Raw genomic sequence first — 22,942 nt, 5'->3', positions numbered from 1 at the left:
AGCCAAAACTCTAGCGGGTCCACCAGACCCATGAACACTGGCTGAGTAACAAAAATACGAACACCACACAAGGGTTAAGCATGATGAGCAGGACAGGAAGTTGCTCACATAGGGAGTCGAGTTCACATTCCAATAAAAACTGTCCAACACAAACATTTTTAGCTTGTTCACCCTCCAAAGACCAGCTCTGAGACAGCATCCTAAGTCAGTGGTGACCCACCTGATACGACGCCTCTGTGGTCGCTGACGTAGTGACCATATGCCTCCCAGTCGTCCTTGTCCTCAGAGTGGTGGAGGGAGTGGAGGGTTACCGGACATCCTGGAGGAAGATTCTCCACCAACACTTGAAATTTCTCATCAACCAAAGCCCGACTCGGGGTGATGGAGAGGATCGGAGGAACCGCCTGTGTCATGGCTGAGAGCAGTCTGTGGAGAGAAACCGTGACAGGTGAGTAACAGTGACAGGTCGGTCCGTCAGTGACGTTCAGGTCTAAGCTGAATTAAAAGCACAGATTTAGATGCAAACACACAGACAAAAAAGCCGTTTTATTTGGTTTTTAATCAGATGTTAATTTTATTTCTAGTTGTTTTGCATCAACTCACAATAAAGGCGTGTGTGTGTGTGTGTGTGTGTTATGAACAAAGTTAACTTTCTGGGATTTCTTAACATGGATAATAAGGCATGTATCGAGCCATTACACCTTGTTGTTTTGGATTATTTTAGCTTTCGTTTATAAATCATATGGCACACATTAGCAACCTTTGCTGTCATTTATACATGTATTTAAGTATTTGTGTATGTAGTAACTGTATCTCAAAAGAAGAAAGGACAACCCCTGCGTCTGTCCAGGAAAATGATTATGAATCTATAATGGTTAGTGCCATGTGAGGATGCAGCTGAAAGAAATATCTGGCTCAGGAGGCGGTCTACCACGTCAAATTGAGCTACCTGTAGCAGGCGAGTGTACACTCCTGTAGCAGTGGCCTGGTCACACTCCACATAATCCCTCTGATAAACCTCTCATTCGTATTATCTCAGTTCCTGGCAGGCAAAAATAAAAATGTCCAAACTTCAGCTGCAGCTGGTACTCAAGGTCAGCAGCCTGGCTCTGCCGCTGATGCAGTTACCCCCTTTAATAAACAGACATGAAACCACGCCTCCTTTCAGCAACTCTGATGATTTGTGATCTGGTGCTGTCTAAAAACCTCAGTGTCACTATCCTGCGTTTTTTTTGACCCAGCATTTTGAGTTTTAGTGTATTTTGATGTTTATGGTTTATGTTTAAGTCCATTAAGGTTTTCTAAGTCCATTTCTATTATGCCTAGGTTGCTGTTATAGTTCTTTGTTATTAGATTCCCCTTGTGTCTTCAACCCCTGTGTTAAGTCTTCCTCGCCCTTCATGTGTTTCATGTCTGCATGTCTTGTGTTGTCAAGTTCTTGTTGTCATGTCTGCGTCTCATTATGTTTCCTGTTTTATTTTGATGAGATCTTGTGTTTCTACGCTCAAATGTGTTTAGTTTTACTCTCCCCCTGTTCATTCATATCAGGTTTTTCCCCCATGTGTTTCCACTTCCGCTGATCACCTCATGTGTGCATTTAGTCTGTGTGTTTCCAGTCATTCGTCGTCAGGACGTCTGCCAAGTTCACGTCATGTTTCCAGTTTTTTTCCATGTATCCATGCCTGGTCCCATGTTCAAGGTTTCTTTGTTTTTCAGTCTTAGTTCACCCAGTTTAGGTTATTGTTTAGTTTGTCTTCTTTTTTAAATAAACGGCTCGTTTGCCACACTCAAGTTTTGTTTTGTCTCTTCGTGTGTTGCTGTTGGGTCCACCTCCTCAGTCCACACAGTCAGCTTTGCAGCTAGACTGTGACACAGAGGTCTCAGCCCCTCTGTGTACATGTATTCAGGATTCAGCTCATTTGCAGAATTTTGAATTTGTGTTCATGTTTGTTTTTTATTAATTTGTAGCCAAAAAAGACACATTTTGTGGATATTTATGGGCTCAAATTGCGGTCATAAATATTTTGTACTTCAGATGCATATTTGTGAACTGTGTTTTGTGACCTTGTAAACCAAAATATCTGAAAAAGTTATGTTTGTGCATTTATAGATGAGAATTTGTGTGTGTGTGTGTGTGTGTGTGTGTGTGTGTGTGAGTTTGCTTGTGTCAAAATTGGGGACTTCTGTCAGCTCACACACCAGTCAATTGGGGACACCTCTACCTTTGGGGACCAAAACCACCGTCCCCAATTAGATTTACCTCTAACAACGTTCAGCATGCTCTAAAACATATTTTAATCCAAAAATCTCACCTGTCCCCAAAAGTGACATTTTTTAGATTTTTTGTGTATGTGTATGACATTGCCCCCAAAAATTTTTGCAATCTGTGTATAACTCTATGTTGCCCCTAGTGGAAGTGTGTGAAATTGCAAGAATTTCCACTGTCCCCAAAAGTGACATATCTTGGATTTTTTTGTGTGTGTATTACCTCTCCCTAACCCTTATATTATTATAGTGTAAGATTTCTTTTAATATACTGATCTTTTTTGAAAATCTTATTCAACATTCTTCTGTATGAATGGTTTTATATAAACAAACATTTGTTCTCTTGACTAAATAATAGAAATCAGTAGACTATTTAGTAGATTATATTTTCAAAGGGTAACGAAGACACTAGAAAATACAAAAGAGTCATATTTCACGTAATTATGATATCAATAGTTTTAATATTTTTTAAAGAATTATTTGGCATGATGTGAAGCAGATGCATGAAATAATGGAGCACTTTAGGTTCATATTTGCTTTCTGAACTGCAGCTTGACATAAATTACTCTAAATTCTTGATACTTTTATTGCAAAATATTTAAGATGTTTCTTGAATTTCTGTTGGATGGTGCAGGGATCCAAAATTTGGTGAAACAGCTGAGCTAAATTTAAATTTCAATGTTAATACCTTTTAGGTAGTATGTAAAATACTGCCTAAAAGGCATAAAAAGTCACAAGCATATGGCATAAAACTTAATTCTCACCAAAGTTTCTTTAAGAGCTGATCAAAAACTGTGTAAGACAATGGTCATTACATATGGATCATGACAGAAAAAAAATTATATCCTGGATACAAGTGGGAAAGATTAGCTTCTGTAGCATGGTTGACTGGGCCTTAGAGATATGTGCAGAGCTTGACTCAAGTCAAGTTCAAAGTCAAATTTATTGTGAAAACCCACATGTACAGATGATACACAGGAATTTTAAATTGTAATGCTCCCACGGTCTACAGTGTACAGTGAAAAACTTAAAGATAAAAACAAAACAAAAGTCCTATGTACAACATAATACAATGAACACTAGTGTCATACAATCAGAGTGCTTTCAGGAAAGAGTTCATGTGCAAGTGGGGGTGGGGCAGTCAAAGGGCGATGTTTAGAGTTTTGTATGTCTGTCGGGTGGGGGGGCTCAGAGGAAAGAGATGAATGCAGGTCTGGAGTTCGTGTGTGTGTGAGAGTGAAGAGGGACAGAGCAGGGACAGCCTAAAGATAGAGGAGGTGAGGTAAGACCTCTATGTCACCATAGGCCTTGATCGCAGCCATAGAGGTGTGTGCAAGCAGCAGCATGTAGAGCAGCTTTAAAGGTATGAAAAGTGATTAAAACTTTTTTAGTTTTTAATACCTATATCTTAAGGGTTCTGCTGACAAGTTTCAGCATTTTCTGTTTGAATGTAAGAAAGTTATTTAGTAATAACTGCTAATACTGGTTTGCTAGATGGGCCCTTGATGATTTGGGAAAAAAAAGACTTGAGCTAATTAGCCCGAAAAAGCTAGCCACATATAAGTTACACATTCAGAGCCGTCTTGGATTAAACATCAAGGGATGTTTGAATGAACCAAACTTTCAATATTTTAGGGGATTTAATTTTTTTTATGCTTTTATGATTCTAAAATAATAAAGGATGTTTATTAGCATCCTTAAGTTTTTCATGTGCAAGCTAACAATGAGGATTATCTTGTTAATTAAGAGAGGCTAATGAAACGGAAAAAATAAATAAGCTTTATAAAGAGGAATATTATGCTATTTGTTTAATTTATTTATTTATTATTCTGAAACAAAGAAACATAAATAAGCTGCAGGATTTTGAATGTCCCCATTTAGGTTAATGTGGAGTGTATTTGTGTTAGAAACGTCCCCAAAAGTCATAAGAATATGGCATACTAGTGACTATAGTTGGATATAGTTTTGTATTTTTTTTTTTTTTTGATATCATGTCCCTATTTTCTGTATAAACCTATCCATGAAGTCAGAGAACAATTTATCAATGATTCCCACACTCAAGTAAGGGCTATGTTGTAAAATCCTTCATATGTCTAAGATTTGAAAATATGGAACAAATACCAATCAGAATGAGGATTAAGATACAGCAATCCATCCCCCACATCATTACACATACCTCAACATATGCATATGTTTAATAATCAGAGTTCATTGTATTTACCAGTTCCAGTTATTTACCAGTTATTGTATTTTTAAAAATAGTGTCATGTCCCTTTTTCAGTATAAATCCATACATGAAGTTCGAGAACAATTTATCAATGATCCCCACACTCAAGAAAGGGTTATGTCAAAAAAAAACAACCCCTTCATTATGTCTAAGATTTAAAAATACAGAACAAATACCTTAATATATGCGTGTGTTTAATGATCAGAGTTCATTGTATTTACCAGTTCCCTAAGGAAAGTTTCCCACTGAATGTCCCCATTTAGGTTAAAGAGGAGTGTATTTGTGTTAGAAACATCCCCAAAAGTCATAAGTATACTGTACGGCATACCTATGACTATAGTCAGATATGTTTTTGTATTGTTTTTTACAAATAGTGTCATGTCCCTTTTTCAGTATAACTCAATACATGAAGTTCGAGAACAATTTATCAGTGATCACCACACTAAAGAGTTATGTTGTAAAATCCTTCATTATGTCAAAGATATGAAAATATGGAACAAATACCAATCAGAATGAGGACTAAGATAAAGCAATCCATCCCCCAAATCATTTGTGTTAAAAACGTCCCCAAAAGTCATAAGTATATGGCATTCTGATGACTATAGTTGGATATGCTTTGGGATTTTTTAAAAGATGTTATCATGTTCCTTTTTTCTGTATAAATCTACCTATAAAGTCAACAAACAATTTATCAGTGATCTCCTCACTCAAGTAAGGGTTAATGTTGTAAAATCCTTCATTATGTCTAAGATTTGAAAATATGGAACAAATACCAATCAGAATGAGGACTAAGATAAAGCAATCCATGCCCCAAATCATTACACATATCTTAATATATGCAGGTGTTTAATAATCAGAGTTCATTGTATTAACCAGTTCCCTAAGGAAAGTTTCCCACTGAATGTCCCCATTTAGGTTAAAGCGGAGTGTATTTGTGTTAGAAACATCCCCAAAAGTCATAAGTATATGGCATACCTATGACTATAGTCGGATATGTTTTTGTATTGTTTTTTAAAAATAGTGTCATGTCCCTTTTTCAGTATAACTCCATACATGAAGTTCGACAAACAATTTATCAGTGATCACCACACTCAAGAGTTATGTTGTAAAATCCTTCATTATGTCAAAGATATGAAAATATGGAACAGTTACCAATCAGAATGAGGACTAAGATAAAGCAATCCATCCCTCAAATCATTACACATATCTTAATATATGCAGATGTTTAATAATCCGAGTTCATTGTATTAACCAGTTCCCTAACGAAAGTTTCCCATTGAATGTCCCCATTTAGGTTAAAGCGGATTGTATTTGTGTTAAAAACGTCCCCAAAGGTCATAAGCATATGGCATACTAATGACTATAGTTGGATATGCTTTGTATTTTTTTTTTTAAAATAGTATCATGTCCCTTTTTCAGTATAAATCTATCCATGAAGTCTGTAAACAATTTATCAATGATCCCCACACTCAAGCAAGGGTTATGTTACAAAAAAAGAACAACCCCTTCATTATGTCTAAGATTTAAAAATACAGAACAAATACCAATCAGAATGAGGACTAAGATAAAGAAATCAATCCGAAAAGTAGTTACACATACCTTAACATATGCATGTGTTTAATGATCAGAGTTCATTGTATTTACCAGTTCCCTAAGGAAAGTTTCCCACTGAATGTCCCCATTTAGGTTAAAGAGGAGTGTATTTGTGTTAGAAACATCCCCAAAAGTCATAAGAATGCTGTATGGCATACCTATGACTATAGGCAGATATGTTTTTGTATTGTTTTTTACAAATAGTGTCATGTTCCTTTTTCAGTATAACTCAATACATGAAGTTCGAGAACAATTTATCAGTGATCACCACACTCAAGAGTTATGTTGTAAAATCCTTCATTATGTCAAAGATATGAAAATATGGAACAGTTACCAATCAGAATGAGGACTAAGATAAAGCAATCCATCCCCCAAATCATTACACATATCTTAATATATGCAGACGTTTAATAATCCGAGTTCATTGTATTAACCAGTTCCCTAAGGAAAGTTTCCCATTGAATGTCCCCATTTAGGTTAAAGCGGATTGTATTTGTGTTAAAAACGTCCCCAAAGGTCATAAGCATATGGCATACTAATGACTATAGTTGGATATGCTTTGTATTTTTTAAAAAAAAAATAGTATCATGTCCCTTTTTCAGTATAAATCTATCCATGAAGTCTGTAAACAATTTATCAATGATCCCCACACTCAAGCAAGGGTTATGTTAAAAAAAAGAACAACCCCTTCATTATGTCTAAGATTTAAAAATACAGAACAAATACCAATCAGAATGAGGACTAAGATAAAGAAATCAATCCGAAAAGTAGTTACACATACCTTAACATATGCATGTGTTTAATGATCAGAGTTCATTGTATTTACCAGTTCCCTAAGGAAAGTTTCCCATTGAATGTCCCCATTTAGGTTAAAGAGGAGTGTATTTGTGTTAGAAACATCCCCAAAAGTCATAAGTATATGGCATACCTATGACTATAGTCGGATATGTTTTTGTATTGTTTTTTAAAAATAGTATCATGTCCCTTTTTCAGTATAACTCCATACATGAAGTTCGAGAACAATTTATCAGTGATCACCACACTCAAGAGTTATGTTGTAAAATCCTTCATTATGTTCATATGTACACATAACTTAATATATGCAGATGTTTAATAATCAGAGTTCATTGTATTAACCAGTTCCCTAACGAAAGTTTCCCATTGAATGTCCCCATTTAGGTTAAAGCGGAGTGTATTTGTGTTAGAAACGTCCCCAAAAGTCATAAGCATATGGCATACTAATGACTATAGTTGGATATGTTGCGGGATTTTTTTTCTAAAAATAGTATCATGTCCCTTTTGCAGTATAAATCTATCCATGAAGTCTGTAAACAATTTATCAGTGATCCCCACACTCAAGCAAGGGTTATGTTAAAAAAAAAAAAACCTTCAATATGTCTAAGATTTAAAAATACAGAACAAATACCAATCAGAATGAGGACTAAGATTAAGAAATCAATCCGAAAAGTAGTTACACACACCTTAACATATGCGTGTGTTTAATAATCAGAGTTCATTGTATTTACCAGTTCCCTAAGGAAAGTTTCCCATTGAATGTCCCCATTTAGGTTAAAGAGGAGTGTATTTGTGTTAGAAACATCCCCAAAAATCATAAGTATATGGCATACCTATGACTATAGTCGGATATGTTTTTGTATTGTTTTTTAAAAATAGTATCATGTCCCTTTTTCAGTATAACTCCATACATGAAGTTCGAGAACAATTTATCAGTGATCACCACACTCAAGAGTTATGTTGTAAAATCCTTCATTATGTTCATATGTACACATATCTTAATATATGCAGATGTTTAATAATCAGAGTTCATTGTATTAACCAGTTCCCTAACGAAAGTTTCCCATTGAATGTCCCCATTTAGGTTAAAGCGGAGTGTATTTGTGTTAGAAACGTCCCCAAAAGTCATAAGCATATGGCATACTAATGACTATAGTTGGATATGTTGCGGGATTTTTTTTCTAAAAATAGTATCATGTCCCTTTTTCAGTATAAATCTATCCATGAAGTCTGTAAACAATTTATCAGTGATCCCCACACTCAAGCAAGGGTTATGTTAAAAAAAAAAAAAACCTTCAATATGTCTAAGATTTAAAAATACAGAACAAATACCAATCAGAATGAGGACTAAGATTAAGAAATCAATCCTAAAAAGTAGTTACACACACCTTAACATATGCGTGTGTTTAATAATCAGAGTTCATTGTATTTACCAGTTCCCTAAGGAAAGTTTCCCATTGAATGTCCCCATTTAGGTTAAAGAGGAGTGTATTTGTGTTAGAAACATCCCCAAAAGTCATAAGTATATGGCATACCTATGACTATAGTCGGATATGTTTTTGTATTGTTTTTTAAAAATAGTGTCATGTCCCTTTTTCAGTATAACTCCATACATGAAGTTCGAGAACAATTTATCAGTGATCACCACACTCAAGAGTTATGTTGTAAAATCCTTCATTATGTCAAAGATATGAAAATATGGAACAAATACCAATCAGAAGGAGGATTAAGATAAAGTAATCCATCCCCCAAATCATTACACATACCTCAACATATGCATATGTTTCATTATGAAACATATGCATATGTTGAGGTATGTGTAATGAGTTCGTTGTATTTACCAGTTCCCTAAGGAAAGTTTCTCATTGAATGTCCCCATTTAGGTTAAAGCGGAGTGTATTTGTGTTAGAAACGTCCCCAAAAGTCATAAGTTTATGGCATTCTAATGACTATAGTTGGATATGCTTTGGGATTTTTTTAAAAGATGTTATCATGTTCCTTTTTTCTGTATAAATCTACCAATAAAGTCAACAAACAATTTATCAGTGATCTCCTCACTCAAGTAAGGGTTATATTTGTAAAATCCTTCATTATGTCAAAGATATGAAAATATGGAACAGTTACCAATCAGAATGAGGACTAAGATAAAGCAATCCATCCCCCAAATCATTTGTGTTAAAAACGTCCCCAAAAGTCATAAGCATATGGCATACTAATGACTATAGTTGGATATGTTGCGGGATTTTTTTTCTAAAAATAGTATCATGTCCCTTTTTCAGTATAAATCTATCCATGAAGTCTGTAAACAATTTATCAATGATCCCCACACTCAAGCAAGGGTTATGTTAAAAGAAAGAACAACCCCTTCATTATGTCTAAGATTTAAAAATACAGAACAAATACCAATCAGAATGAGGACTAAGATAAAGAAATCAATCCGAAAAGTAGTTACACATACCTTAACATATGCATGTGTTTAATGATCAGAGTTCATTGTATTAACCAGTTTCCTAAGGAAAGTTTCCCATTGAATGTCCCCATTTACGTTAAAGCGGAGTGTTTTTGTGTTAGAAACGTCCCCAAAAGTCATAAGAGTCAGGTATACCAATAACTATTGTTGCATATGTTTTTGCAATTTTTAAATGGAGGTATATTTCTGTATTTAGTATTAATCTACCCTTGAGATCAGTGACAAAACCGTTAATGGTCACTGATCGTTAAGAAGAAGAAAGAAAGAAGAAGAAAGTGTGTACTTTATTGTAATTTATTGAGCCCCGTGGGGAAATTGCTCTCTGCATTTAACCCATTCACTCAGTGAAGCAGTGGGCAGCCATTGGGCGCCCGGGGAATGACGATCAGTTAATGATCACTGTACTCTGGTACTATATCAATTCAATTTCATTTATGTATATCCTTTTGATTGTCCTCATTCAGGTTAACGCAGTGCATTTTTGTTAGAAATGTCCCCGGAAGTCATAAGAGTCATCTTCTTTGGCAGTTTTTAATTGTCGCTTGTCTATTTGTTATTCATGTTAAATCTACTCGTAACATCAGTGAAAACTAAAATTAAGATATCCATTCTAAAATCGTACAGCTTGTCTTATCACTCACAGATCTTTAATACTGTACTTATTGGTGCCCTGATGTAAAGGATATTTTGATTGCTTCTAATGTAGGTTAAAGTAGTGTGTTTATTAATAATTAAATTAGATCTTTTATGATAGGTTTGGATAGTTTCTGAAAATCAAATGAACTCTTGGTAATTGTGTTCAAATTATCTGTGTTAACAATTCATAGGTGAAATTAGAAATTTCTTTTAGTTTAAATAGAATATAAAAACTAGTTTAACTGTCTAATGTTTGCCTATTTAACTGATGTTTATCTACTCAAGACTAACCAAGCTGAAGCAGCATCATGAGAAATGCCTGAAATGTAAAAAAAAAAAAAGATCTGCAAAATCCAGATTCCTCAAGCAATGAGATTGAGTCTCTTCTGTCAGGTATGGAGCCAACAAAAACACAATAGAACAAGAAAACGGATCAAGATGAAGACAGGGGACCAGGGACTTCTTCCCAGTGAACATATTTGGAAGCAAAGTTCTTGCCTTACAATTTGCTGGTAACCAACACTCAATAGTACAGATGATTTTTTTTTATCCAAGTTTCTCTGCATTAATGATGTGCATATAAACTCCCAAAACAACACAGTAGTAATAAATGCAGTCAAAAATTTAAATTGTTCTGTGGCCGAGACATTGGACATAGTTTTGATTTCTTCAAGATAAATAGAGACCTTAATTATTGTTTAGATTATTGTTAGATTGGGTAGTTAACATTACATTGTACTTTGAAGGAATTGCCTTTAAGGGAAGTATGGTCCCCAAAACTGACATAAAATAACTTGTGTATGTGTGTATTGCTGAAGACCCCGAATGGAAGTAAGGTCCCCAAAAGTGGCATAAAATAGTTTGTGTATGTGTGTGTCGCCGAAGACCCCAAATGGAAGTAAGGTCCCCAAAAGTGGCATAAAATAGTTTTTTTTATCTGTGTATCGCTGAAGACCCCAAAGGGGACATTAAACATTCCAAGTCCCCAATGGGAAGGTAAAAATACTGTCTGGACAAAAGTTGCTTAAAATTAAAATCTCAAGTGATTTTTTATTTCTGTGGTCTTGGAGGAGTAAAACTGAGTTGCCAGCTTGCTTCTAAACCATACAGAAAGTGGTGTCCCCAAAGGGGGGGAGTTAAGATATGCGACCCCAAACGGGACTTAAGCGAGTATGTGTGTGTGTGTGTGTGTGTGTGTGTGTGTGTGTGTAGAAAGATTTGTTTGTAAAAAGTATTTATACAAGTTACAATTTTTTTTTGTTAAGGTCTGGTTACAGATACAAAGCAAAAAACTGTGTAAAACTCTGTGCCCAGGTTTCCTGGTTGTGTGTGGATTTCAACTTACACAGCAAATCTCTGGAGTTAAATATTTTGGAGTAAGGCATAAAAGTGCACAAGAGTTACATTCCAGGAGTTTATTTTTCACCTTATACTACAGTTAGTGTTGGGGAGTACTCTCAAGCGGTGTAATATTTAGGTGTTCATTCACTGAGTGCTAAGGAGTCTAATTCAACACATTGCTGGTGTTGTTTGTCTGTCGACCGTTACCCTGTCTATCTGTGCTTGTCTCTTGGACTCCGACATGTAGGAGGTAAAAATACTTTATTTATTTTGGAATTTTCTGTGAGTGTAGTAATGTTATTTATATATATATATATATATATATATATTCAGTTACATGGATGCATAAGTAAAATATAAAGTTAACTAACTAGCACTACACGTGTTTTCTGCATGTTACGCTGATTCATTGATAGCAGCTAGGCTAACATTAGTCAAAAGTTAGCTAACTAACTTATCTTACTGTATTTGAAGATACACATTTCACGTTGTCAATGAAAACGTTCATTTGTATTTCTTTTTTTTTTTAACACTAATGTTTCATTTAACGTTAGCTAACTACAGTAATATTATGTTTAGACTCATGGTAATGGCCGTATTTAACCAAAGAGAGGTGCAGCCTGCATTAATGAGATATCAAGGTACCATTAACATAAGTTAGTTAGTCCTGCTTCACAGATATGCACACAACCCTGTCGCCACTCGCCACACCTGAAAAGACAAGGACGCGGCAAACATGCGGTCACATTGTCTGCTAAACCTAGCCTAGCTAAATAGATTTTAAGCAGTAGCTAGTGTGGACAGGCTAGCTCAATGTTAGAAAGTGTTTATGGATTACGTTATACACAGTTCACATAAAGTTATCATAAACAGCCTCTTCTTCTTCCACATGTTATGTTTCATATTAGTAAAGGTTTTTTTCCATAGGTGGCCAAGATGTTGATAAAAGTAAAACACAGAGAGACAAAGAAATATGTCAAATTGGAAGAAGTCAGCTTCACAGATTTTATGAGTGCAGGTAAGTTATACATGGTTTGTACCAAGTCATTAAAGAGGAAATGATAATGTTGTTATTAACTAAGTGATGATTTTACTTCAGTGCAGCAGAAGTTTCTCATACCAGAAAATGCAGCACTGAAAGTCACAGATGAGCAGGGTATAGAGGTGGATGAGGATGTCTTTCCTGAACTTGCAGGAGTCAAAGAGGTGTGTTTTGTCATCTATACAGCTGAAGGTAAGTAAATATATGCTCTGATAGATTTTGTGGGATTTGATTTCTACAGTTACTCTTAAATAAACCTTTTTTAATTTGTCTAATATCCTGTGGTAACAATCACAAAATGCTGCTTTCATGGCTCAACAGTAAGTTGGATTTATCACATGCATTTCAGACATCCTGGAAACAGAATCATCCAAGAAGCTGCGTGACTGCTCAGACCTAACACACTATGTGACACTCACACCTTGTGGTATGTAAATTGTATATTACCATAATAAAATACAAAATAACCATCTGTTCTCCTGGGAGAAAGTATAATTTAATCAAAGCATACAATTTACGTATGTGCCTATGTGCGTAAATGGTAGCTTTGTTGTGGTTGATTTTTGATTGTATATGCCTTATATTGTAATATTTTTGTTTGTCACCCTCAGATTTGACTGTCCTGAAGCAACATGTGGAAGAGCCCTCCTCTCCAAGTCTAACAGATACATTGTCTGTCTCAACCACCAGCAGTCAGAGCAGTGACACAAGCGATGCCGGACTTCAAATGGTTCAGCCTCTATTGGACAGCATACATGCAAGAAATGTAGATACATTACTTAATAGACTTGTATTTGACTCTTTAGTTGTCATTACTTGAAAAAGCTTAAACACGAAGATAAAACAGATTAGAGAAAAATAATTTGATATAGTATTTCATGTAGTTCATATGTATAATCCACAGATTGAAATTGTTGTTTGGGTTAAAATAGTCTCATTTTTTGTCAATTTTTTTGTTCTTTGTATCAAATGTGTTTAGACAGTGGAGCAGATTCTGACTTCCAAACCAGCAGGGGTGACTGTCATCCATGAGTATGAAAAAACTGGGAGTTTGAAAGATTCCACCAGGCGATTAATGGTGAACATCATTGTAGCTCACATGCGTGAAAAGGAAGGGTAAGAGGAATGATGTTTATTCTATTCATTTTTAAAACTGGCAAGGATCTTATCAAAAAACACTTCTGCTTTTGCAGGAGAACTGTAAGTAAAGCAACGAAGGAGTTTCATGCACTTGGAATCGTGTCACTCTTCCCATCTTTGAAGGATCCGTACTCCAAAAAGGGATATGTGAGTTTGCTCTGCAACTGTAGTGTGTAATAAGACTTGCTCTCTCTCTCTCTCTCTCTCTCTCTCTCTCTCTCTCTCTCCCTACACATATATATAAATATATATATATATATTTATATATATATATATATTTTATATATATATATTTTATTTATATATATACTCTACAATGTATGCAATTTCTTTCTTTCTGTAGGAGCATTTCTATGACATTCAGAGCAACAAAGGTTTTCTTGAGTGGCGTATCAAGACTGTGCAACGTCAATCCAAACCCCCCACTGCATCACAGAACAGGGTGGAACTGAAAGGAGGGCCCACATCACGAAGGAAGTTTGGTTTCACTAATGACCAGCAAACAAGAGATCAATGTATGGAAGCCATGTCTCTTCTTCATCACACCACTGACCAAGATATAGTCTTCCAGAAGATGAGAGAGACATTCTACTATCGTCAGCAGATACTCCATGACCCACAAGAATCAGCAAACATTCTTCAGATGTTTCCTCGGTTTTTGGACACTAAAGGACTGGTAGGTAAACAAATGGGGATCTGAAAAATACTTGACTTAAAAAAATTGATTTTAATGGACATACTTCTCCTTTGTTAGATTTTGCAGGACTTTGCAATGATGTTTGGAGTAGAGACTGCTTCCAGGTTCCTGGAAAAATGGAACACCAGTTTTAAAGACAAGGTTGCCAGGGAAGCCAGAGACCTTAAAGAGACTTGTCTTCTGAAAAGATTGCTGAAATCTGCTTTGAACGAAGAAATGGATGATGCTGATGAGCCAGGTAGTGTCCTAAAGTAACACTTTATTAGTGTAGTAATTTTAGTTTTCATTTTTAAAAGTTATCAAAAAAGCAGCAGTGTGGATAATGTGTGTATGGATCACTTATTTTCTGCTCATACCCTCAACCAGTTTTTATATGTTAGTGAAGTTCAGTTCTGTCTCCCCTTTCCAGCATTAGTATTTAACTCCTTAACACTGTCTGCAGAGTGGGACAGCGACATGGCTTCTCTTCTTGTTCTGCTGCACCTTCTCACGCCACAACCAGCTGGAAGGAAACAGCCAAAGAAGATGAGTGTTGGAGAGGCAATAGATCATCTGGTTAAATTTCACAAGGTTTGTCAAGATAATGTGATCCAGTTCCAGATACTGTGGTTCATGGAACACTTTTTCTTAACCTAAGGGTTTATAAAGTGATGCTTTTTATTGTGTTTCAGTCTTGCCAGCGCCTTGAGGATCACCTCATGAACAATGAAGGAAACCCTCAGCCATATCTCCTGGCCACAGGGACTTCAAAAGCACAGGTTTTCAGCTTCTACATAGTCTTGGATCGAAAGCTTCTTCCATGTCAGTCAGGCACATCACTGGGTGCATTTGATGAGCTGTTCAAGTGCCACTTTGTTTTCAGTGTGAAATATGAAGACGCTCTGTCCAGCCTGTACACATTTTTGCAGACCACTGTGTACAATATTGATGTAGGCACAACAGTGGAAAGTCCAAGAGTCAAAGAGTTGCGAGCAAAGCTGTTGAATAAGTAGTAACCAGGTTATGCATTCAAAATGTTGACCTGCTTTCTCTGTGCTTTATCCTTTGCTACAGCTTTACTTTTGTTCAGACATTTAAAACTAGTTCATGGAATGTATCCTGGCAAAAATTTGAAACTAAAATGTGGTCAGATAGGATGTTGTTTACAATTCTCAAGTTATTCTGGATTTAGAAGACATCTGAATAAGATACATGCTACTGTTAGCACATGTGTTCCTCATGAGACCCCTTCTGACCATGATACCCAACAGTTTAGTAGTTCTCAGTGCTTAAATGATGAAACACCATCCACATCATCTCAGTGCCAAAATTCTGAAGCAGGCCCTTCATTCTCAAATCAGAGCAAGGACATGTCTGCCTCCATTATTGCCAGACTTTTAGGAAGTGGTGTACCAAATACTGTAGTTCTTTCTACAGTTCAGAACTTAGAGGAATTTGTGGGAGATTGGCAATCTAATATTCAGGAACAATTATTGACCCTATTACCAAATGACAGTCCCTCCAGATCAGCCATTGCAGATTTATTTAAAAATTTGGACAATCCGTTTAGTCACTTGAATTCTGAAAGCAAATGTAAAAAATATTTTAGAGATAAGTGGGAAATGGTACAGCCAGTTGAATTGCACCTAGGAGTAAGATACGATACTAGACGATGTACCAAAACTAGAACCTATGAGCAAGTCCCAGTAAATGACAAATTCATATATATTCCCATATTGAAAACACTCCAGTTCATTTTTAAGAATGAAAGTATTTGTGAGATGATGCAAATATGCACCCAGTCTGACACATATCAGGACTTCTGTGATGGAAGCTACTTCAAAAGTCATCCTTTGTTTTCAGGTAGCAAGTTTGCTATCCAAGTCCAATTGTACTATGACGAATTTGAGTGTGCAAATCCTTTAGGTTCAAAAAAGGGTATACACAAAGTTGGCTGCCTTTACTTCATCCTTAGAAATCTTCCTCCCAGTCTGAATTCGGCTTTAATGAACATTCATCTGGTATCATTATTTTATGCACAAGACGCAAAAAAATATGGAATTGATGAAATCCTGAAGCCCCTAGTAAAGGACCTGAAAATATTAGAGACGAGTGGGATTGCTGTTCCATTTGCTAAATTTCCTGTATTTGGTACTCTGGCACAAATTACAGGTGATAACTTGGGGATGCATAGCATTCTTGGATTTTTGGAATCGTTTAGAGCTAATTATTTTTGTAGATTTTGCTTAATTGATCAGTCTTCAGCTCAATTAGTTTTCTCAGAGGACGACCCATGTTTAACTCTTAGATCACCAATTCTGAATAACCAACATTATAATAATTTGGTAGATGATCCAACATTAACATCTTCATTCGGCATAAAAAGAAAGAGCATACTTAATTCATTAAAATATTTCAATATTGCGGAAAATTATGCCGTTGACATCATGCATGATATTTTGGAAGGGGTTGGTCAATATGAAGTCAAGTTGCTATTTCAATATTTAATCGAATACTTCATCTCTAAAGATAGCTTGTTAAATAGGATATATGCTTTTAATTACGGCTATATGGAAAAGAAAAATAAACCAACGAATATTAACCTGGATCGTGCAGGGCATGGAATAGGTTTAAATGCATCACAAACACTTTGTTTGATCACAAACATACCTTTGATATTTGGTGACCTGGTACCAGAGGATGATTTGCACTGGCATTTGTTGCTTTTGTTGTTGCACATTCTAAACATAGTTTTCTCATACTCTATCACTGAAGGAATGACTGTGTATTTAAAGCACCTGATTATTGAACACCATAGACTCTTTAAGGAACTATACCCATCAAACAACTTAATTCCAAAACATCATTTCATGGTCCACTATCCAAGGTGCATTCGAAAGATTGGTCCTCTCATTCATATCTGGACCATGAGATTTGAAGCCAAACACAAATTTTTCAAAGACTGTGTTAAGAACTTTAAGAATTTGACTGTATCACTTGCAAGGAAACATCAGTTTGCATTAGCTTATCATTGGGAATGTATGAGTTCTGTCAGTTAATAAAGTTGTTGGAGTGAGACACTGAGACCTCTCCTGTCGTTGTTACATACCTCCACATTGGTGACCCCTGTAGTGAACATGCTAAGGCTCGACGACGAAGCCAGCTCTGGCCTGGAAGCATCGGCGGCCGCCGGACCTTCACCTACGCCGATGGCTGCGTTTGCTGTGGCGCTTAAATTGCCGGATTTTTGGCTTCACGATCCTCCTTCATGGTTCATGCACGTAGAAGCTCAGTTTGCTCTTCGTGGAGTTTCAGCCGACGACACTAAATACCACCATGTGGTGGCCTCACTTGACCCGCTGTCAACCCGCCGTGTGATGACTCTCCTCCGGGATCCCCCAGCCCAGGGCAAGTACGCCGCCCTCAAGGGGCTGCTGCTGCGGCGTTACTCCCTCTCTGATGCTGAGCGGGCCGAGAAACTCCTTTCCATCGCGGGCCTGGGCGACGGCACCGCCCTCGAGCTCATGGAGAGCATGCTGTCCTTGCTGGGTGCGGAGGACGGAGGATTTCTCTTCACCCACCTCTTTCTTCGACAGCTGCCGGCTCCAGTGCGCGCTGGCCTTGCCAACTCCCCGCTATTGGCCACGAAGGATTACCGCTCCCTTGCGGAAGAGGCGGATCGCATCCTCCTGGCTACCAGGACTTTCGGCGTCCAGACGGTTATTCAGGACCCACCAGCGTTTTCCCCCTCCCCCTCACCGATGCTCCACGGGCCCTCCGACTCGTCCACTGTGGCCGGAATCGCTGCACGGCGGCACCGCGGAAAGGGGCTTTGTTTTTATCACCAGCGTTTTGGAGCGAAGGCACGGCGCTGCCTCCCGCCTTGCAGTTTCCAGACCCAGGGAAACGGGCATGTCAGCGCTCTGTAGCAGCCGCGACCGCTGGCAACAAGGAAAGGCTGCTTTTCTTAGAGGACTCACGCTCGGGGAGGCGTTTCCTGGTGGACTCCGGCTCACAGAAGAGCCTTCTTCCCCCGGCTGGCTCGGACAGGCTAGCTGAGGGTTGCGGGCCATTGCTAACAGCGGCTAATGGCTCTCCCATCAAAACCTTCGGTGAAAGGTTGGTGACTGTTTGCTTTCACGACCGTGACTTTCAGTGGAACTTTGTTGTTGCTGCTAGCTCTGTGCCTATAATAGGCGCTGATTTTCTTTGTGCTCACGGACTACTGGTTGATGTGGCTAACAGACGTTTAATTGATGCTGTGTCCTTTTCCTCATTACCCTGTTTGACTCGGGGTGCTCAGCCCGTGGTGCATGCTAACTCAGTAGATTCGGGTGACGTTTTTCAGTGTTTGCTTTCTGAGTTTCCCTCACTCACTGTCCCCACTTTCTCGAGCACGGTGACAAAGCATGGGGTAGAGCATTACATAACTACAGTAGGGCCCCCGGTGTTCGCGCGCGTGCGCCGCCTCAACCCCGCCAAACTGGCTGTCGCTAGGGAAGAATTTGCCACCATGGAGCGTCTGGGCATCGTGCAGCGTTCGAACAGTGCCTGGGCTTCTCCGTTACACGTGGTGCCTAAATCTGATGGTCGGTGGCGACCTTGTGGGGATTTCCGCCGTCTTAATAATGTCACGGAGAACGATCGTTATCCCATTCCCCACATCCAAGATTTTTCCGCCCATCTTGCGGGGACCTCGGTTTTTTCTAAGATCGATTTGGTACGGGGATATCACCAGGTTCCCGTGCGCGCGGAGGATGTCCCCAAAACCGCCGTAATTACACCTTTCGGCCTTTTCGAGTTTCTGCGCATGCCGTTTGGCCTGAAAGGTGCCGCCCAAACCTTCCAGCGGTTGATGGACTCGGTCTTGCGCGGGCTGCCCTTTGTTTTTGTATATCTTGATGATATACTGGTGGCCAGCAGCTCGAAAGAGCAGCACATGTTCCATCTGCGTCAGGTTTTTCAGCGTTTGGCGGAGCATGGACTGATTATTAATCCGTCTAAATGCCAGTTTGGGTTGCCCGTTCTCGATTTCCTTGGGCACCGTGTTTCCGCCAAGGGCGCGGTTCCGTTGCCTGACAAAGTCCGAGCTGTTTCGGAATTTCCGCGTCCCACGACTGTTAAGGCACTGCAGGAATTTTTGGGGATGGTGAATTTTTACAACCGTTTTCTCCCCAGAGCGGCACATCTGCTGAAGCCCCTTTATGGGGCGTTAAAGGGTAAAAAAGCTAATGACCCCGTTGACTGGTTTCCGGACAGCATCCAAGCGTTTTCTGATGCTAAGTCAGCGTTAGCTAATGCTGCCCTTCTGGCCCACCCATCCCCCTCAGCGCCGATTGCGTTGACCACTGATGCGTCGGACATAGCGGTGGGTGCGGTGCTGGAACAGCGAATCTCGGGTGTCTGGCAACCGCTCGCCTTTTTCAGCCGTACGCTACGTGACAGCGAACGCAATTACAGCGTTTTTGACAGGGAGCTACTGGCGCTCCACCTGGCGTCTCGTCATTTCCGGTTTTTTCTCGAGGGTCGTCACTTTACCGCATACGTGGACCACAAACCCTTGACGTTTGCCATGTCCAAGGTTTCCGATCCATGGAGTGCACGCCAGCAGCGCCAGTTGGCAGCCATTTCTGAGTTTACCACGGACATTCGGCACGTGGCTGGTAAATCCAATCATGTGGCTGACTGTTTGTCCCGTGCGCTGGTTTCTCCCGTCTTTCTCGGCATAGACTACTCCGCCATGGCTGCCGATCAGAGCGGTGACTCTGACATCCTCGCGCTTAAATCCACCCAGACGGGCCTCATACTGGAGGACAGACCCGTGCAGGACGGTGGTCCCCTCCTCGTCTGTGACGTTTCCACCGGCCGCCCTCGCCCTGTGGTTCCCGCTTCCTGGCGTCGTCAAGTTTTTGACTCGGTACATGCTCTCTCTCATCCAGGGGTCCGGGCCTCTGTTAAACTGGTCAGCTCTAAATTTGTTTGGCCAGGCCTTCGCAAATCTGTTAAGGAATGGGCGTCGGCGTGCATTCCCTGCCAGCGCGCGAAGGTTCATAAACACACCAAGGCGCCCCTGGAGCCGTTCTTCATACCCGGCAAACGTTTCGATCATGTGCATGTCGATCTGGTGGGTCCCTTGCCGCAGTCACAAGGTTTTACGCACCTTTTGACTGTTGTTGACCGGACCACCAGGTGGCCGGAGGCGGTCCCCCTGGCGTCCACTACCGCAGCAGTGGTGGCCAAGGCGTTTTTGTCGACCTGGGTCTCGCGTTTCGGCCCACCCGCGGACATTACGTCAGACAGAGGCCCCCAGTTCATTTCCGAGCTTTGGTCGGCCATGGCTGATGGACTGGGGGCTAAAGTCCACCGCACAACCGCATACAACCCGCAGGCTAATGGGATGTGTGAACGGTTCCACCGGTCGCTGAAGGCTGCCTTTCGCGCCTCCTTAAAGGATGGCAATTGGGTTGACCGCCTCCCGTGGGTTTTGCTTGGGCTGCGCTCTGCGGTTAAGGAGGATCTCGGCGCTTCCCCAGCTGAGCTAGTGTTTGGTCAGCCCCTCCGCGTGCCTGGAGAATTCTTGCCTGAAAATCCTCCTCCCTGCTTCGATCCATCGGTGCTCTCTCTCACCCCGCTTTTGCACTCGCTTCGGGTTCCTGGTCCGGTGCACCATTGCGTGCCTGACACCTTTGTTCCAAAGACTTTAGAGACTGCTAAGTTTGTTTTTGTCAGGCACGATGCCCACAGGACACCGCTGCGGCCGCTGTATGACGGCCCGTTCAGGGTTATTGAACCGGGCCAGAAACATTTTGTTTTGGATTTTGGGGGTCGAAGGGAGACTGTGTGTGTTGACAGACTTAAACCAGCACATGTTCTTCCGGACAGTGATGTAGTGCCGGCCCAGGCCCCTCGCCGTGGCAGACCTCCTGTGCTGGGGTTGACAGTCTCTGGTTTTCCCCCCAGGACTACCCCCGGACCACCAACGTTTGAGCCTCCTCCTGCCTTTCCTGCTCGCCTTCACCAGCCTCGTTCACAGGATGGACCTTCCTCTGCCTGTTCTCTCCCTCCCAGGTTCAGTCGTGCGGGTCGTTTGCTTAGACCCAGGGTCCTGGACTGAATGGAGACCTGACTGTGTGTTCTAGGGGGGGTATGTGTGGCGGACCACCAGGTGGCTCCACTCACACACAAGTTGAAGGGAAGTGTGGGGGTGGAGATTTTGGCGCTGACTATATGTGAAGTTCTGTCAGTTAATAAAGTTGTTGGAGTGAGACACTGAGACCTCTCCTGTCGTTGTTACATACCTCCACAATACTTTTGATAAATAAAATTCATACATTCATAATAATCAGTATTGTGTTTTTGTAGTAATTGTCACCCAAAACCTTTTTTCATTTGATGAGTAACACTATAAAAGAGTTAATATCAAAATGAACTCTAGTTATGAGTTACATTTTACTCTTTATGGTAGTAGAAATTTTACTCCATGAGAGTTTAGTTTTAACTCCTATAAAGAGTTGAAAAATCAACTCCCAGAAAAGAGTTACTCTAACTCTGCACTAGAGTTTATTCGATGGTCACGCATGTACACTCAAATGTAGTTAATCTGAACTCCCAGAGAGTTTATTCCAAAAACCAGAATTTGCTGTGTATGAGTACGAATTTTGACCTAATTGTGTGGATGCCCTCAAAGGCATCCACACAACTAGAAGTTAAGACATGAGGCTTGTGCCAATATATCTTCAGACACTCCTGATGCTCACAATTCAAGAATATATTTCTCACCTATTACCGTTCTGAGATGAGTTACACTTGTTTGAGGGTAGGAAATTTGTTCTTCGCTCAGATTTCATCAGATTTAAAACTCTGGAAATGAGGCACTTTTTTCTCTCATCATATCTTTTTGATGGATTTCCACAGAGCCCTGAAAATTTCCATGACTGTTTACCAAAGCCTGCTGTTTCTTACGGTGAAAGAATGATTTTGATGCTCCATAGAGATTTAGAGTTACAAAACATTGTTTGAGGGCATGTCAAGGCAGTTTTTGCTTCACCTCTACTTAGTTACAGTGTTTTACAAGTCATATATCTTTAACAATTTATATTTTATCTCTGAATTATGAAGACCTGAAGATTCCCCCCATCTCTTCTGAACAAAACGATGTCTAAATGTCCATTCTAGCCCCTACGGTTAGGAAATTATGGCCATTTGTTCGAGGGGAATCCTGAATGTCAGAAATACACTGAAGAAAACTCATACCTCTCTCTGTGTCTGTGTGTGTAAGGGCTGACTACAGCAGGTGCAGCTAATTCAACTGACCTACATATACCAAGCCCAGACTCTCAACAGCTCCTGTTCACTTTACGCTCTGTGTATGTGTGTCTGTGTATCAATATTTCTCCCATGTTAAAGTATTACTCCTCCATAATAGTATTTCTGCTAAATCAAAGTACTTCTACTACATTTTAGTACTTCTGCTCAATCATAGTATTTTTGCTAAATCATAGTATTTCCAGAAGAATTCTGGTAGCAGATCTAAGTGCTCGGACAGGAGTGTGTAACTTGAGAAGCTCATTGAGGTAGCTTGGTGCCAAGTTATTAATGGTTTTGTAGGTGAAAAGTAACATTTTAAATTGAATGCGGTATTTAATTGGAAGTCAGTGCAAGCCAGCGAGAACAGGAGTGATGGAAGAAAACTTCCTGCTACCTGTCAAAAGGCGTGCCGCCGCATTCTGGACAGTCTGCAATCTAACGAGAAGGGTG

The 22,942-nt window shown here is 39.7% G+C and overlaps 2 protein-coding genes across 7 annotated transcripts in view; one reads left to right on the top strand and one right to left on the bottom strand.

The window, feature by feature from the left end:
* LOC146614904 (peroxisomal succinyl-coenzyme A thioesterase-like) overlaps positions 1-22,942 on the bottom strand; it is a 45,567-nt gene that overhangs the window by 16,548 nt on the left and 6,077 nt on the right. For 3 of the 6 annotated variants that reach the window (XR_014907024.1, XM_085376770.1, XM_085376772.1), the window contains exons 1-2: positions 950-2,158; positions 221-426 (exon numbers count right to left, since the gene is read on the bottom strand). Coding sequence is in view for 5 of the 6 variants with exons in the window: in XM_085376770.1 (XP_085232896.1) it covers positions 221-426; positions 950-1,002 (259 nt within the window). In the remaining variant the exon portion in view is untranslated. Of the gene's footprint in view, positions 1-220; positions 427-949; positions 2,159-22,942 lie in introns of those variants that run through there. The other 3 variants (XM_085376773.1, XM_085376774.1, XM_085376775.1) reach the window with 2 other exon arrangements.
* LOC146614905 (uncharacterized) lies at positions 12,261-15,198 on the top strand. Its single transcript, XM_085375519.1, has 10 exons — positions 12,261-12,345; positions 12,427-12,561; positions 12,719-12,796; positions 12,981-13,135; positions 13,349-13,485; positions 13,563-13,656; positions 13,853-14,185; positions 14,264-14,444; positions 14,649-14,776; positions 14,878-15,198. Exons 1-10 carry the CDS (start codon positions 12,264-12,266, stop codon positions 15,196-15,198), a joined length of 1,644 nt encoding a protein of 547 aa, XP_085231645.1. The 5' UTR covers positions 12,261-12,263.

The sequence above is a fragment of the Diplotaxodon limnothrissa genome, linkage group LG17, assembly GCF_057381915.1.
Source record: "Diplotaxodon limnothrissa isolate DT_005_m linkage group LG17, D_limnothrissa_male_GT1.1, whole genome shotgun sequence".
Lineage (NCBI taxonomy): Eukaryota > Metazoa > Chordata > Actinopteri > Cichliformes > Cichlidae > Diplotaxodon > Diplotaxodon limnothrissa.
Note: the sequence above shows the minus strand (reverse complement) of the source record. Positions and strands in the feature narration are given on the sequence as shown.